The following is a 17675-nucleotide window of genomic DNA, read 5'->3' as shown; positions in this document are numbered from 1 at the left end:
CTTCTGCCAGGTGCTAACAACTCGGTTATTTTTATCTGAGATCAGACAGTTCCAGATCAGACCTGAAACACCAAAGGTTTTCCACTACTTTGAAATTAATCTTTGCTTTCCAAGAGTGGCTGAGCATGGTGTGCCCAGCATCACTCTGGAGGTGAGAGACTTACATAGCTTCTTCATAGTGATCAAAACCACAGGACACCTGGGGCCGGAATGCGCTTTAAGTTTTACAGGATTCAAAGCAGATCTATGCCATGCCTTAAAGAGCTTTCAAGGCTTCTCCGTGCTCACAGAAGGAGGGACTTCCTGCAAGGCAGCACTTAGCACCTTCCTCTCTTGCCTGCTGACCTGGAAATATCCATCGGCTTTAATCACCCAAAGGAGGTCGAGCTGCAGCCAGAGCATCCTAGGCAGCAGCACCAGGGCTCCCTTGCTCTCCCCCTGCAGCACCCATGTAGATCTCTGTATATCATCAGCACACTGCCCTCCATGCTCGCTGCCACGTAGCGGTGCTCAGGGCACCACCAGTAATTAAATCTGGAGAACGGACATCAAGGAAAGCAGGACTTGCAGATCAATGTTGTGCTGTGTTGCACCCAGCAGCTATCAAAGAAGCACTGGTTTAGGAGAGTTAAAAATACTTCCCAGAACCATTTATTCATGGGCAGAAGGTTCATCCTGTAGGAACTGGGCCAGACCAGAGGTAGGGGCCAAGAAACATTTAACACTGCAGAAAAAGGTAACTCAGCTGTGCTGTGGAGTGGTGAGGAAGAAACCAGATCTGGTCTGCTTATGCTTTCACCACCTTCACTGCCTGCAGCAGGAGTGCTCTGGATTTTCCCTGGCATCAACAAGGCCCAAGGAGATTCCTGTCCTCACACTCCTCTCTCCATCTGATACCTTTGGGAACCTAGTTTAGGAACAAACATTTGATCCGGTTTCAGAGGGACGGCACGATGCGAAGGCGTAAGAGACGGGCAGGGATCAAAGCAGGGACTCAGCGAGCCGCACAGAAGCAGCTGCTGGTCTGTCCCAGCAGCACAACCCCAGAACATCGCTGGCACTGGGGACCCGCTTCCTGGCATTTCCATTTTAAAAAGGGGGTCAATCCAGACAGAGAATGCAAAGCCACCAGGGACACGGTATCTGCAAACGAATGAGGACTCAGGCTGCTTTCTGGCCACCTCCCTCTGTTGGCAGCCCTGTAAATAATGTTTAATGCATCTCCCAGTGGGCCTGACCCCTCCCCCTCTGCTGAGGACCAGATGCGCTGCATCTCAATGCACACACTTAGTTATTTCAATTTTAAGAATATGATGGAATCAGTGATGCTTAAAATGTACTTGTTAATGGCACTAGTTTGCAATTTCATTTTACTTTAATATAAACCATCTGCTGTGAGCAGGCAGCAGCCGCAGGCTGAAGCTCTGCTGCCTTCTTGTCTGCACGAGGGAGGGGGTCTCGGAGCTGTCACAGAGGATGCACCGCTGTGTGTCCATGCATGCTGCCAGCTTCGGGCTCTGCCTGGCCGCAGGGCTTAGCTCGCCCTCAGGTTAAGAGCTGGCTGCCAGGTCCAGGAGCAAAAATCATTGCAGGGAGCTGAAGGCCTTCAGTTCTCTCTCCGCCATGAAGAGCAGAGGCAGCGACAGGTGAGGTCACACAGGGAGCAGGAACTGGGACTGCCCAAGATCTCTAGTTTTAATCCCACAACAACCCCTGTAAGAGCTGGCTGGGAAATGCGTCCTGTGCAATGAGGTCACTGCTGGCCACAGGACACAGCAAAGGGGTCCGGACACTGCTATCCCTCAGGCCTGTCCATCAGCTCACTGCTGTTGCAAGGCTCACGTAGTGATGCACTGGCCTGGCAAGGGGCAGGACATCACCTCAAGAGCCACTGTTTTAATGCTGACCCTGGCCAAGAAGAAGGTAAGGACAGAAGGGAAGGTTTCTGAAAGGGAGCAGAGGGCCTGACTTCTCCCCTTTATCTTTGTGGTTCCAGAAAGCTCTGTTCATTTAAAAAAAGAAAAACAGAAAGAAATTTGAGAGAAGGATACCTCCTCCCCTCCTGCTGATGGGCTGAGGAATTCCCTGGGCAGTCCTCACTGTCCGTCATCCATCCATCACTACTGAAATAAATACAAGTTTAGAGCAAAACCTATTAGAAAATAAAGTGCATCTGGAGTTGAAAAACTTCTGGAAAAAAAGGGCTTTTTTTTTCCTCTTTTTTTTTCTTACAAAAAATATCCTTTAAAAAAAAGAAAGAAAAAAGAAAAGGGAGCAAGAGGACAGAGCGTGTGGCTCTTGGCATAAGGTCTACAGGGCTGTCCCGTTAGGGAGGGGGATGTTAAACCCGCTCTTCAGCAGGGCAAGGCAGATGCATAGACCCAGCAGGCCGGCAAGGAGCACTCCTGCCACAGCCTTGAGGCAGGAAGTCCTGCTCCGGGTGAAGGTGCCGGGCCCCATGATGCTCAGCAGGGCTGTGCTCACAGTTAGCGTGTACAGGATGGAGACTCCTGTGTTGAGGGCCACAATCTTCCCAAACTTGGCGAAAGGGGCGATGATGCAGAAGAAGAGGGGGACGGTGGCAATCCCTGTGGTGACGGCGCTGGAGACGATCGCCACTCCCACGTGACGGACTGCTTCAATCGTCCTCCACTGGCGGCACGCTGTGGGGTCCTGGCAGAAGGGACGGCAGCATTAAGGGATTGTGGGGACAAATCCATCAGAGGCAAAGGCTGCTGGATTTTGTGCCTCCATCAGTGCCTCCTTTCAGCCGTATCAGGCTGGCTGCTGGGCCCACATGACAGACACTGTACCTGGGGAACAGAGATCCCCAAGCTTTTGGGGCATCCATCTTCCCCAAGAGGGAGATGTTAACCAGGCTGGAGGAGGCCTGGAGGTCCAGCACAGCAAGCCGAAGTGACTTGCTGAAGTTACAGGATGAGTGTGGGGCTGTTCTCATGCAGGACTGTCTTCAGTGGGGCATGAAAGGGTATTGCTTTGGACACAGGTGTGTCCAGTGGCCAGTGAGAGAGGGACAACCATGTGGGTTGGACCCTCAGCTGGGATTACTGTACGACCATGTGGGTTGGACGCTGAGCTGCTTACTGTCCCCAGATACCCCAGCTCACATCAGTCTCCGACAGCTGGAAAAGCAGCAAGCAGCTCAGGCATGCTGTGAGGTTGGCAAGACATCCCCCCTTGCCCATCATGCCTTGTGTCCTGCATCACAGCCGAGTGGTACAGAGGGCACAAGAGGATACAAGGCTGTAGGAGGAAGAGAGCTCACCTCTGTGTGGTGCAGTGGCAGGTTTTCCCCTGCCAGCAGGTAGCCCTCCACCAAGTGCACGCAGTAATCAACAGAGGAGCCAACGAGGATGGAGAGAGAAATGGCTTCCACAGCCCCCATTTCCCAGCCAGACCAGTACATGATGGTCACCACCAAGCAGACCACCCCTGCGTGAAAAAGGTCGTGTTAGGCAAGTTTAAAGGACGCAGGGAGTGCTGCCCAGCCCTACTGCTATGGCTCAGTCAGGGATTTTGAGATCATAGCGCTGCAGGTCTCCATGCTAGCCGGTTGGAATCTTGTACATGCCCTGCCCACAAAGACAAACACCTCCCTCACCTTCCAGTGGCCATGGGACCATTCACAAAGGCACTCAGACCTGCTTGGAACAGCAAAGCAACTAACTGAAATATCAGGCAAAAAAGACAGACTGATGCCAATCCAAACTAATGCTTGCTAACAGAATCCAAGCACAAGCCAGTTTGCCTATGTGCACTACAGGCAAGAAGGCCCTTTGTTTTGTTCGCTGGAGTTTACACACAGCCTGAGCACATGTACAGATTTTTCTTAAAGGCAAGAGTGATGTTTGTTTGTGAGTCATGTGTGGGAGACTAAGTGGTTTTAAAATGATAGATTTGATTTTTTAAACTGGGAAGTTTAGCAACACACTTAGTCCATAATATCGTCAAATCACCAGCCAGGGAGAGGGAGCTATTTACAAATTTGCTTCAAATGCTAACAAAACCACTAAAATATTCAGCTTTGAAAATCTCCCACTGCTTGGAAACAGCAGCCATGGTGCAGATCCTTGGGAAGGAGTGCAATTGTTATTCAGAACATGTGGGACTTAATCACATTATTATACATAACAGGCAGGGATGGCATTTGGGTAGCTAAACCCCTTATTTAAACAAATAGAAGGGATTGTGTAGATAAAACACACTGGGAATTAGACACACAAATCTGTTTTCCCAAGGAGGTTCCTGTGCATTTGTCGAGAGTTTCTCCCATTCACCTAGGTACATCAGGATTGAGTCCAGGAAAGCCAGAAGAGTTTACACAAAGTAGGAGCAATTCAGTTCAAATCACTGGAGACTCAGCAGTGCCACAACCCAGCAATTTCAGAGGAAGGGAAAGCTTGGCACAATGGGATTGGTTTTTTTACCTAAAATGCTGAGCAGCACTGGCAGCAGGAGGAGGATGTGAGTGGTGAACACTGCCACTGCAGCCACACAAATAACCAGCGAGAGGATGAGACCGTACAGGGCACTCTGCACTCCTGGAAAAGAAACAGCCAGATAATTTGAGTCTGGGATGGTGACAGCTGGAGTGAGGGGGGCACCGTGTCTCTCTGCTGGTGACAAGGCAGGCAGGGACTCCTGCTGGCACAGACGGAAAGGGGAGGATGAGAGTGGGAAGTGGGTGACCCAGGTCCTATTCTTGCCTCCCCCATCAACAGGGGAAATTCCCTCACCTCTATTTCCCTTGGCCATGCTTAGGATTTTGAAAGTAAATGCTGCTTGGGATAGAAATGGGCTTTAGGACTTTGCACAGCAATGATAAGGGACTTAGCACAGCAATGATAAGGGATATAACGCTTGTCCATAAAATGGAGCGAAGAGTGCTGTGAAGATACAGAGAGTCTAGGTTCCTCAGGGAGAGAACTATGGCAGTCACTTGCCTATAATCTCCATGAAGATCTGCTTCCAGTGCTCACAGGTCTGGAAACCATGTCGGAGAGCAGAGCCCTCTGGGAAAAGCTGGAGTTGCTGCTGCAGAAATGTCTCCCATTTCAGATAGTCAGCATATGTCTGGAAGGAAGATTTCCCTTTGTAGGTTGTCTGTAAGAAGATTAACATGTTATTCTTGTGTCCTGCTCTCTGAGGCAGGGTATGCAAGGGTAGAGGTAGAACAAGCCAGCTGGAGAGCAGATGAGCAGATCTGCCACCAGCTCTTGCCCAAGCTCTCACACTAAGAGCATAAGCAGTTACTTCTTAGCAACTTGTGAGTGGAGGCGTCTGTCTGCAGCCAGGCACAAACACTAGCAAGCACCAATTATGGCTGCAAATGAAACTGGCCAGTGCAGAAAGAGCAGAGCTAAAACCCCCGAAGTCACGAGAAGAAACTGTCACAGGGATAGATGGCGATGACGTGCTCACCGATTCAAACGCCATGGAGATCCACTGCACCTTCCCATCCTTCACTCCCACTGCCCCGTGAGAGAGCTGTCCAGGCAGCAGGTTCGGCTCAGGGATGTTCTTGCACTCAGGGTGCAACATCTGCAGAAAGGAGGAGATGCTATAACCTGGAGAGAAAGAAAGAGCAAGGGATGGAGGACAAGCAAGGGATGGAGGTCAGGACAGGGAAAGGGAGCGCATGGGAACAAAGGTGAAGAAAACAAGTGAAAGCTCCAGCTCCCACTTGTCAGCAGCTGCTTGCCCCTGCAATTCTGACTTGCAAAAGCACTTGATCTCAGCACCAGGGCCCTCAGCTGCTTCTAGCTTGAGAGGGCACACTCGGTGCCATCAGCACCAAACAGGACATGCCCACGGCTGTCCCCAGTTGTCAGGAAGCAGTACAGCCAGGCAGAGCTGTGCTGCAGGCAGCTCAGGAGAGCTGACTGCTGAGAAACCCTTCTCCTCCCTGCACCGTCTGCATTTATCACTGACTGGTGCATTCATTTCCTTTCCGTGCTTCACCAAACTGGAATCTGAAAGTTTACGAGCCCTTCGCAGCTATGTTCCTCAGACTGCAGGGTGAGAAGCAGTCTGTGCCCAGGGACCCAGGATCTCCCCAAGGACCCCACGTACCGGAGGGCAGGCACTGCGCCCCTCCTGGCTTCACCAGCTCGGTGTTGCTGGCGATGGCTTTGCAGAGGCGGCACAGGTTGCCAATCTCTTTGAAGAGGTCGAAGCTGTCATCATAGATAACGCTGCCCTTTCACAAGGAGACACAACAACAAGAGCACCACACATGAGGCATGTACACAGCAACTGGCACAAGGCAGAACCTGATCCTGGGCACACGGCCTGGGACCATCTTATACAGACCACAGGTTTCTGCAGTGAAAAGAACATCAGACATCTTTGCCTCACCAGACAACCCAGGAAAAAATTACATAAAAAATAAAAAATAAATCAGGCAGTGTGACTGAAGCACTGATGAGTGTGTGGCTACCAGGGCATGCCCCAAAACATCAGGGTCTGCCTAAGGAGAATTTTTGATTCCCTAGCAGTGCCCAGCACTTAACTCCAACTTTCTGCCCACCCCACTGCTTGTGTTTCATGCTGCCCACTCCAGAAGCAACAGGCAAAGGCTGATTCTGCACAATGCCCTCAAATCAGAAGGCAAGAGGAACAGCAGAAAGCTGAAATGCATCTCCCAACTGACCAGAGCTACACAGAATTTTGCTGGGGAAAGGCTGGGAGTATGTCAAGGTACCAGATTTGGGAGATAAATTGTTCCTGAAAAAGTCACATTTAGGATTGTTTCTCTTGAGTAATTGATATGTATTTTTTCCATGTTACTATCTCATAATAAAATAAGCAATTATAGAAAAATATCTTGACTTTGTAGTGACATTTCCATACTGAGCTCAAGACAGGTTTGCTTCTAAAATCCCCAGGAAAGCCAGACTTAGACTAAAAATTAGAAGGTTAGATATTGTGCTCAGAAAGTGATTTTCTGAAAAGTCTGAAGTGATTTCACTAAAGGGCTTCTTCAACCCCATTATTCATGAATTTGCTAAACAGAAATGTGGTTTTGGCTCATCACAAAGCTGCCACCTCTGCTACTCCATCTGTCTAGACTGCTGGACCATACTACCTGGGCAGCAGAGATTAACTAGATACCATCCAGGGAGACCTTCCTTCACCCATCAGTCCCAGGCATGCCTGTCCAGCATGCCAGGATTTGTGTACCATGTCTCCAATGACGTGGTTGTCTGAACGTCCCGTGCGATTAATCCCTCGGATACCAAAGACCACAAACACCATGGCTCCTGTGTCCACCAGCGGCCGCACTGCTGGCTTCCCGCAGCCTGTGTTCATGCAAGGATTAAATCCAGAAGTCGCTGACAGCTTTGCTTTGGGTGCTGCTATCAAACACAGAAGAAAGAATGGTTACATCAGAAGAAGGCAAAAACCCAGCTGACTCTTTAGCCCAGTTAGCAACAAGACGTGGCTGAACAGGTACTCATCAGCCTTACCTTTCTCACTGGGAACATAAAGGATGCCTTTGGTGGGTCCGTCTGGGCTAGAGCTGAGAAGACAGCCAGGAGGTGCCACACACACTCGGCCATGGTAGGGGGGCTTGTGCGACTGGGCGAAATACAGTTTCCTGTGCAACAAAGAGAGTTCATTATGGGAAGGCAGGTGTATTACAGACGTGTCCAAAGCACTACATGGAAAGAGACATTCTCGGGGACAGAGGGAAGGAAAAAGTGAGCAGTTCCAGGCTTGGATCCCTAGCCATTGTGCATTATGTGCTGCCTGTTCAGCCCAAAACTTCAGGTGGGTAAGGGCAAGACAAAGACCAGCAAATTCTTTTTGCCACCCAAAGAAGCCCGCAGTGACAGTTTCTGCATCTGGCAAGCCCCTGGCATATTGATGATGTTATGGGCCTGCAAAATAACACTCTAAAGATGGGGCACACGTACAAAGAGACCTAGGGCCAAGGATGCCACCAGCTGAGGTCAGGACTGGCACCGGACACTACACATCCCATATCAGCCATTCAACTGTGCTGCTTTTGCTGCCTGGCCTTGGGTGGGTTTGGGAGGGTTACCGCGTTCGCTGCTGCTCCTTGGCGGCCACATAGAAACTGAAGTCGAACTTCCAGCCTCTCTTGGTATCACAGGACAAGGTGGTCATCATCCACTTCCTGGGGCTCGTCTGCTTAAGCAGCCCTACTGTGGACACACAAGCTGTCAGCTTCCTGGTGAAGTTACCGAAAGGCACTCTATACACCTAAGCAATGGATTAATGAAAACAGACACTTAACTCCACAAGGTTGCAGCCTGTCACATGTTAGCATCACACACTCCCCTCCTCCCAGGGCACTGGCACAACCACACGGAATGAGCGCTGCAGGCACAAACCCAGCCAGCCCCAAGCCTGCCTCCTTCCCAGGGTGCTGGGCAGCGTGTGACGGAGCCCCTCGCCGCCCCCATTCTCTGTGGCCTAGGCTGGGTGGTGGCTGCTCTGTCCAGGGTGAGGGAGATACGAAAGGCAGTTCTGCTGGGGGTGCCTATGCCCAGCATGGCCTGTGAACTGTGTCGCCTGCTCACCAGCTACCTGGGCATGGGCAGAAGGAGGCAGTGGGAATCCAGCTGGTTCAGTTGCAGTTCTACTAAAATAAGACCAGCTGATGATGCCAGGCCTCATCTGATCCCCAGAGATGCCCACACTTCTCCTATTGCTGACAGTACTGTGGCAGTGCAAGGCATAATCTCTAACAACGCCAGGTATAACACCCTCTGCGTTAGCTACCTTACTGCAATGCCCTGGATATTTCACCCTGAGCTACCCAGGGCCCTGTGGAGAAACAGGAGGCTCTTGTGCTCACCTGCTGAGTGCTGCACTCTTGATATAGGGGTCCAACATCCCTGGACTGACTCACCTGAAATGAAGGCACCTCCCCGTCTCCCGGTGACACCATCTGCCAGGGGGCAGGGACACTGGCGTTGAGAGAGAATCTGTAGATGGCTGGCCTTCCCTTGCTTCTGGACTTGGAGATATACACAGTCCCCTGCAGATCTGGAGCAAACAGAGGGGGCTTGAGGGCTAGTGGTACTTCTCAACCAGCAAATCCTACAGACATGGGATGGGGGGTTCCTCTGGTCTGTTGTCTCCTCTGGGGCAGCAGGCGCAGCCTCTGCCTTCTAGCAGCACAGCACACATTTCAAAGGATTTCATAAATATATCCTGAGCTGCAGTAATTCCTGATGGCTTATTGATTCATGTCAGCTCAGGACCTGGCCCAATAACTCTTTTATTCTCAAAATCCCCTGCAAAGCAGGCTAAATTTACTCTCCTCATGGCCTGCCAACAAGGCTGTGATACAGGACAGGGATGCAAAGCTCTGAGCTCCTAGCCCTCAAACTAGTGCTCCTAGTGCTCAAACTAGGCAGACCAGAGGGATTTGTCACTAGACTGTATTGCCACCTGGACTATAGGACCCTGTCCTGGAGAACAGTAGGCATTCATTGGAAGGGGGATGGTAATGATGACCCTGATATATAACATCCAGAACCAAACCAGGGCTCAGCAGGGCTGTGTCCAAAGAAAATTATTCCCCATCAGTTATTCTGAGCTCATATGATTTATGTTTTTTGTTTGTTTGTTTGTTTATAAGACGGGGCCAAAAATCAGTCATCATGTCCCACTTACCTTGCTGCCCTGTATCACTTATGCTCCCTTTGCTTCCCCAAGGTGACCCTGAGCCTCTCTTCTTTTTTTCCAAGGAAGTTCGGATGTTGTTCTGCAAACTGTGGGGCTTTTCCTGAAACAAACCTGTCCAACAAGGTTACTCAGGGAGGAAAGAGCGAATGGCATGACAAAGAGACCTACCAGCCCTGCACATGCCACTCACTGAAGCAGGTAACACATCAGGGACTCTGCCATCTAACACCAAACCCTGAGCACACAGCCACAGACCCCAAGCTGATCACTGGCACAGTCCCTTATGAGTAAAAATAGACCATGTTCCTAGACTATAAAGAAATTAGCTCTAGCAGAAACACTCAGGCAATTCCTGGCTAAAGCAGCTGTTCAAAGTACTCTACTCCTACAGACAACTCCACCATCCTACTCCCAGTATGTGCCTTCCTTCAGCAGGATCCATCCAATACCCAATGAGATATTTTTAGAAATGCAGTCCTCTATCTCATTTTCTAGCTCCCCCAGCTCACGGTCTGGGCCAGGCTGCATCCCCTGTGTTCTGGGGGCCAGCACTCTCACCTGAGCAGGTAATGCAGGAGATGCCTTCAGCACTCAGGTTGTATTTCAGGTCTAGCAGCACCTGGATGTTTGTGTCTGGCCGGAACAAGACTGGAGCACGGCTTGCTGGATGGAGGCGGCTGGCAAAGAATATGGATAGGAGCAAAACAACGAGAAAGAGCCCTGCAAGGAGAAGCCCGGGTAAGTGTATGGGACCCTGCGTGCATCTTGCTCTTAGGACATAGTCAGCAAGGGCATGGAGGAAAGATGCTATTTTTAAGAGGAGAAAGGAACAGCCCCTAAAGCACAGTGGCAGCTGGGCTTTCAGCCCCATGCCTGGATAACCCCATCAGGAACTGTCATTTCAGACCTGAGTGAAAGGAGAGGGATGGAAAAATCTCCAAGTTCCTCATGCAGTCCCCTTAGGGACCGTCTGTTCTGGGGATACTCATCAACTGTGTTAGACGCCCTCTATTAAGTCGCCTTTCTCAGTCTCTTGTCACTAATAATCAAGGCTTGGAGACGGATTGAGATGCTGTCAAACCCTCTAAAACCCATGTAGATGGAACATCCCCCCTCCTTGCTTACCCACAATCACCCATCTGCTCTTTACTGCAGACCACAGCACCCAGTGCTCCAGCAGCTCCTGCAGATGGGCTATCAAGTGACCTCGGCTGCTCTTCTCCACAGTGAGCTGCAGATTTTCTGGCATCACAGATACCAAGGGAACATCCCCCATTTCCAGGGAGACTAGAAAGAGAGAAATCAAAGGCAGTCTCAGTAGTCAGTATTATGAGTACCTCTCGGAGCTTCCTGCTCTCCTTCACAAAATCTCCGTCTGCGAGGTGCTGCACAACTCGGTCAAGCTTAGGTGATGCGAAAAGACCCAGGCAGAGGCAGTGGCTTGCCCAGGATGCAATAGGAAGCATCTTTGGCAATTAACTGACACGTGACAGCTACGCTTCTAAATCCATAGCTCAGCTGAAAGCCTATGCTTCAGGTTATTCTTCCTCTGCCAGATCCCACTAACATTGTGGATATGGGCACAAGAACACTGCACGCTTCTTGGGCCAAGCAGAATTTGTCCCTCTGTCCCACTGAGTACATCTTGAAGCTAACGACACGCAGCTCACCTCTTCCTGACTACAGCCTGGCTCCTCCATGATCCCTCCATGCTCAGGGATGCCTAGGGAACGGCCTTTTCTCTGCAGGTGAGAATTGTTCACTTTATCTAGTGGAGTCAAAGAGTGCCTGGCATGCTGTACAGCTGACCCACAAACCATGCTTGATCACCAGCTGGAACAAGCTGCTTTGCTACTTCATGAGTTACCTGATGCCCAGGGGCCCCCAGAGAAAAGCATCCTGCTGTTTACTCTGCTCAGAGAGGAAGGAGTGATTTCCATACATTACCATCGCATGTGTCCCCAGCATACTAAGAAGACAGCTCTTGCAGTGCAGAGCCAAAGCATAACTGTCTGTGTATCAAATGCTGCTCAGAGCCCACCCTGCAGGGGGAAGGTCTGGGCACTGCCATGGGATCGATGGGCCCTCAGCCAGGGATATATTTGCCTCCAGTTCCACTCTGCTGCTAGGCCCAAAGGCTACTCTCTGCCCAGACCCATCCCCATTGCGGTTTTTAAAAGGAAGAGATCCTAGCAAGTTTTAAAAGCAAGTTTTTAAACAAGAGCATGAACCCTTAAGCACCCTTATCTTTAATCAGAGCTAGACGGAACATCTCCTGCTAACAGGTGGTAGGGCATTTCTGGGCTCTTTTTCTAGATTGCTTGCGCAGTCTCAGGCAACTCATTGCCCCCTCCTTGCCACGAGGGAGGAAGTGCTGTGAGGAGGTCATGCTGGAGAATGACGATGTGTTCTCTCGCCTGCTTCCCAAATGCAGCACTCTGAATGGCAGGGAAGAGGGGAGAACATCCTCTACTTGAAGGTGAGCCGTCCTGGTGCTACGGATTCAATGTTTCATGGCTACATCCATGCGTCAATCGGTGATTCCCAACACCAAGTACAATCCACTTTAGCGCCAAGAAGATTAACAAAGCAGTTAGCAAGCACGTATCTGCAGCCACTGAAGATCTCAAAGCATCCTGCAGCCACCAGTGAGCTCAGACTTCTACCTACAACTTTTGTGACAGCATCACCTCCTGCTTAAAAGTAGGTGAACTGAGCATGGACAGGAAAAGCTCCAGGATGGACAGCATGGTCCCCGTGAAGGCACTACACAGCAGGCACATACCAGGCTCCTCCTCCACGCTGAGCAGTGGGATGTCATCATCGAGATAGGGAAGCGTCTCTCGGCCTGCTCTGGAGGTGGCCTCGGAGGCAATGAAGAGATCTTCGGCCAGGTGCAAAGCACTCTTTTTGGTGCACTTCTGACTGCAGCTAGATTGGGGCAGAGGAGGAGACAAAGGAATGAGCTTTAAGTCATGTATCCTGAAGTTACCAGTGGTCTCCTTCAGCAACAAGAAAAGCAGCAACAGCCTGCTTCAATTGCTTGGAAAGAGAACAGGCAGTGCCGTGAGCAATTTCCATTGCTAAGTGCTGAGAGGTCAGGGGCTGAGCTGCTACAGCAAAGCAGTAGGAGGCTGGGCTGAATAAACAGAGCAGGGCTGAGCCACAAACACTGGGCACTGAGTGACGGCAGTTTCAGCAGTTCATATCCCTGGTAATGAATTAAATCAGGCCAGGTCATCTGCACTGCTAAAGAGCAGGGAAGGGAAATGTGCTGACTTCTAAACACAGAGCTGCATGCACTGCTTTTGCTTGCAGGCAGGAGCAATGTTGATCTGTCTGCTGGGCTTGTGTCTGCACAGCCTGAGGATTGTGGCTGTGCAGTAAGTGCTCTGAGGACACAAATGGCTCCAACACTTCATGGGATTCAACAAAGAGGTACGACCGACATTGCTGAGTCTGTCTGCTGGGTGGCACCTCCGTGTACACCGGGGAGAAAGAGATTGGGACCTGGCCCTTCCATTTTGTTTTGATCTGGAAGGGCAGCAGTTATATTTTTCTACCCTTAGAGAACAGAGAATGGCAAAACCAAGCTATCTGAGGGGGATGAGGATGACAGAGAGGATTGGGTACGGATTCACATACTGTCCTGGCCATGGGCTCCAGCCACAACTTCCCACTCACAAACAGAGGCTCCAGAACTCACCTGGTTTGACAGGAGCTCTCTAGTGGGGACACATAAAGGGTCCATATTCCAAGAGCAGCTGGCATGGTGAATAGCACAGCTACCCAGCAGCAGGACACAATCAGTGACATGAAAAGTCCAAAATCATGCACAGCTGGTATCTGCATGAAGACAGAGAACATGGGGTTGGGATCAGAGAAGTGCTGGGACAGGAAACCTAGAGAGACAGAAAGATATCTGGAGGAACCTGAGGATAGCTCATACTGATCTCAGTCACGGTAGTCAGCAAACCAGGAAGGAACGGAGCTGAGTCAGAGCCTGACAGCCACTGGATTCCTTCTGATCAATGGCACAGGAAATATTGCTATGGATGCGGATACAGAGAGAGTGTGTACTGCCTTTGAGCAGGTAAGAGAGGGCCGTCTAGGGAAAGTAAGTCTGGCATGCCCCTGTGCTCAGAGGGGCAAAAAGATGGTACTGGCAGCTTCACTCTCTTTTAGAGCCTTTGGAAGAAACAGAAAGCCCCAAATCCCAAAACTGCAGCACACCTGAGAGAAGATGTTGGCAGCATATGCTGCAGCTGTGGTCAGGGAAGTGAAGAAGGTGGCCTTCCCCGCTGTCTGGATGGTGTGGATCATGCGCAGCTGCACGTCCTTTAGGTGGGTGGCTTGGCGGTAGGTGTTGATGAAAACAAAGACATCATCAACCCCTAGGGAAAAAAGGAAGCGGAGTTCAATACTTCACTCACACTAGGGACACGTGTACTGAAAATCTAATTTCCCCTGAGCTTCTGATCTGAAAATCCTCCCCTTTCAGATAATGGAGGGAATGGGATTGAAAATTTGATCTGCATTTGTCACCATCACCTTCCTCTCTCCTGCAAGCAGCAGTTATGGCAAGGCAACATGGTAGGTTTGAGTAAGGATGTACTTACCGATCCCCACGATGACGAAGGCAGCCACACCATTAAGTATGCCCAGGTACTGGATCCCAAAAACCACGTGGTACAGGAACAGAGCCACCAGACAGCTTAGCCCGATGCTGGCAATGCCAAAGAATGACAGGAACACTGTAGGAGGAAAAAAACGTGGAGAAAACACTACTGCTGGCCACCCTCAGGGATTACAGACACCTCCCACCTGCCCTGCTGTGGTACTGGCTCCCAGGATTGTGCTGGGGAGAAAGAATAGCTCAGGGCTGTAGGAGTACAGCTTGAAGACTCCTTCCTATGAGCCCCATCCATGAAACTACATCAGCCTTACACCAGAGTTAGCAAGAGAGGAACCCATATCTCATTCCTGTTCTTTTGTGAGCTTTCCCCCTACTTTGCCCACAAAGCTCTGCTCTGCAGAATCAGACTTGCATGACCTTCTGCTCGCTGCTGTGCCACAAAGCCAGGTTGGGGCCAGGGCATCAGAGCCTCTCCTGGGGCTTGCCCACAGACACGGGAAGGCACGGCACATTTGGTTTTACGTGAGAGCAGAGCAGCTCTGACTGCAGCCTACCTGAGCAGGAGGTGAGGATGTAGACCAGGACTGCTATGCAGCTACTGCTGATGAAGGCCAGCAGCATGTCATTGTTGAAAGTCCTCCTTACTTCGTAGTCAAACAAATCCGTCCCTCCATACAGCACCTGGACTTTGCTAGGGTGGGAAGATACGAAGGAAGAAAAGTAGGCAGCGTTGAGTGTAATGGCAGCAAAGCCAGGGGATTTAACAAAGCACATCATCTGCCCCAGGGCCAAAGGAGGTCACTGCTCTAAGAAACTTGGCAGTTCTCTGAGGAAGCAGTGAACTCAGAGCAGTGAAAGCAGGTTGAACTAGATTGCTGCTGGAGGTGAAGTTCACACAAGAAGGAAGAAAAATAAACGAGCAGGTCCAATATTTTTAAAATTCCTCCAGTGCCTGGTGGGTCTGTGACACTAATAGACTTCTTGCTGTCAGCAAACAGCTTCTGAAGCCTCAAAAGGCAATTCCATCTAGAATCCTAATCATTGCTTATTATATTAAGCACAAAGGTAATAACCAACGGATGCAGGCAGAGTTAGAGCCTATCAGGAGCCATATGATTTACCAGCCTCTGCTTCTGGAAGCAGACTCTGAGCGGAAGTAATCCAAGATAATTTAAGCAGGAGTACAATAGCTGTGCACCATAGGAGACTGCCAGGAATCCAAGCTTTAGAACTGAGCCTTGGCCCCAAATTCCCTTTTGACTTCTCATAGCTGCAGCCCACTCTGCCAGCCTATTGGTGAGAACAAACACTCGGTGGATGCTTGTTTTCAGGGCTAACAAGGGCTGACTGCACTTCACTCTGCTTTTGAAGATCAGCATCCCTTCATTCTGGGACCTATTGAGACTCAGAGCTGCAGAGAGCTGGGGACTGAGAAGCTGTACTGCCTTCCCCCAGCTCTCTGGGTACTGGGCTACCTTTTCCTTTTGATCTGTTTTACCTTTTCACTTCCACAAGCATTGAGCAAAGCTCTATTTGACAAGAGCCATACAGACCAGATGGTGAAACAAGTCTGCACTTCCTGAAACTTATTCTGCTCTTACATTCCTCTCCTCATCCCTCTGTGCAAAGAGTGGACACTTCTGGAAGGATTTCTGCTGGCATCAGCAAAAGCAGAACCAGACGCACAGGTTGATGCCCTGAATAAGGGCCATTTCACTCCCTGCACCACATCATCTGGGGCCAAACTCAGACCAGGAAGGCAGAGCAGCAGCTCTGCCAGAGCCAGTGGGATTGGACTTGTGAGATGGAAGCAAACAGACCCAATGCCAGACAGGGACTGAGCAGAAAGACAGGCACTGGATTCAGTCTTTGGCTTCCCATCAGTGTCTCTACTGATGTCTCTGGCATGTTGCTGCAGTAGGAAGTGACATTAAAGGGAAGCATATGAGTGGTTTTCTGCCATATGTCCTCCACCTTCATTCACAGCATTGTGCCAGAGCCCAACTTTGAAGATCCTTTTTCTCCTTCCTCTGGAGCATTCCACCTTGGCCACTGAGACCGACCAGCAATCTGAGCTGGCATGGCAAGCCTTCTGAGCCTAGAGCCTTCCAGGTGAGACTGGATGCTTCAGGGTTATCAGAATTGAGCAGACCTGTTCATCCCACCTAAACCTTTTGTAAACCTTTTACACCCTGAAGGATCTATTCCAGCCACTCCTTTAGTGCCACAGCAAGCACCATCTTCTCCAACCTCTGTTTTTTCCTGCCCTCATCTCCTCCCTGTCTGAATGCACCCTCACCTCGTGGACTGCTTGGCCAGCATGGCCACGTAGGTGACGACAAAGCTCTGGAACTTGCGGCGCTGCTCCTCCCAGCGATCCTCCACCGAGTAGTAGTTCGGCAGCGGCGCCCCAAAGAGGATCTCACTCCGCAGCAGGGAGCTCTTCATGTTCTCAGCAGACAAGCCCTCGTCTACATACCAGTAGAACTCGGGGTGGGTCATGGCCAGCTCCAAGGATCCTGCAGGAGAAAAGTGCCACTTCTGTTAGGCCCTGCTTAGCTGACCTGGCAAGGCACGGGGATACTGACAAAGGAGAGCCGGGAGTTACCTTGTCTTTCAGAGTGGTGCTGACTGCTGCTGCCTTGCAGGGAGCAAGGAGGGCTGGGGAAAGCTGGCTTGCAAAGACTCACCTTGCCCTGCTGCTTTGTGCCTCTGCCTGCAATGCTGCCTATGCGCAGATCCCCCTCAGGGACACATCTTCCCCTGACTGTGATCTCAGCCACAGCTTGCGTGCACGCATCTGCCCTATGGCAGCAATGCATGCAACACCCCCATCAACACCCCCACTGCAGAATGCGCTTAGCTCTCTTATATTGGGCCAATATTTGAAACATCACAGTGGGCACAAGAGCTAAACAACACCCCTGGAAGATGAGGACTCCTGGTTCTGCTGTGACCTGCTAGCCCTGCCATCTGACAGAGTCAGGGACAAGGAGATGAGCACACACTCCTCAAAGAGATGCTTGTAACAATACCCTCAGTACCATCACATGCAATATAACTTACAGTGACCAATTGTCTTGGCTTTGGCATGGCAATAAGAAGTTTCTGAGCTCTCTTCAAGCCAGAGAGAACTCTGCGTTCCTATGCATATTGATAAGCAAAATCACACAGGAGTGATTGCAAGTGCACTGTTTACTGCTGCTCAGCAGACTCCCAGGCAAGTTGATTTCCCCAGTGCTGCAGGCAGGCACATGAGCTGACCTCTTACTCCTGGCAGGCAAACAGCATGTATATGAAGCGTTACCAGGCCAGCAAGCAGCAAGTCACTGACTATGGTAAGATGATCACCTGC

General features: G+C 50.6%; 1 protein-coding gene across 1 annotated transcript in view; it reads right to left on the bottom strand.

The window, feature by feature from the left end:
* Positions 1-2310: 2310 nt before the first annotated feature.
* DISP3 (dispatched RND transporter family member 3) overlaps positions 2311-17675 on the bottom strand; it is a 62156-nt gene continuing 46791 nt past the window's right edge. The window contains exons 3-21 of the mRNA XM_035557386.1: positions 16620-16839; positions 14875-15011; positions 14304-14438; positions 13918-14078; positions 13391-13530; positions 12470-12615; positions 10810-10971; positions 10243-10404; positions 9691-9795; positions 8903-9066; positions 8069-8250; positions 7491-7621; positions 7204-7376; positions 6094-6220; positions 5443-5588; positions 4965-5124; positions 4449-4562; positions 3287-3453; positions 2311-2673 (exon numbers count right to left, since the gene is read on the bottom strand). Coding sequence (XP_035413279.1) covers positions 2311-2673; positions 3287-3453; positions 4449-4562; positions 4965-5124; positions 5443-5588; positions 6094-6220; positions 7204-7376; positions 7491-7621; positions 8069-8250; positions 8903-9066; positions 9691-9795; positions 10243-10404; positions 10810-10971; positions 12470-12615; positions 13391-13530; positions 13918-14078; positions 14304-14438; positions 14875-15011; positions 16620-16839 — 3095 coding nt within the window. The remainder of the gene's footprint in view (positions 2674-3286; positions 3454-4448; positions 4563-4964; positions 5125-5442; positions 5589-6093; positions 6221-7203; positions 7377-7490; positions 7622-8068; positions 8251-8902; positions 9067-9690; positions 9796-10242; positions 10405-10809; positions 10972-12469; positions 12616-13390; positions 13531-13917; positions 14079-14303; positions 14439-14874; positions 15012-16619; positions 16840-17675) is intronic.

This window comes from Cygnus atratus, chromosome 21 (assembly GCF_013377495.2).
Source record: "Cygnus atratus isolate AKBS03 ecotype Queensland, Australia chromosome 21, CAtr_DNAZoo_HiC_assembly, whole genome shotgun sequence".
Lineage (NCBI taxonomy): Eukaryota > Metazoa > Chordata > Aves > Anseriformes > Anatidae > Cygnus > Cygnus atratus.
This window is presented reverse-complemented; position numbering and strand designations above follow the sequence as displayed.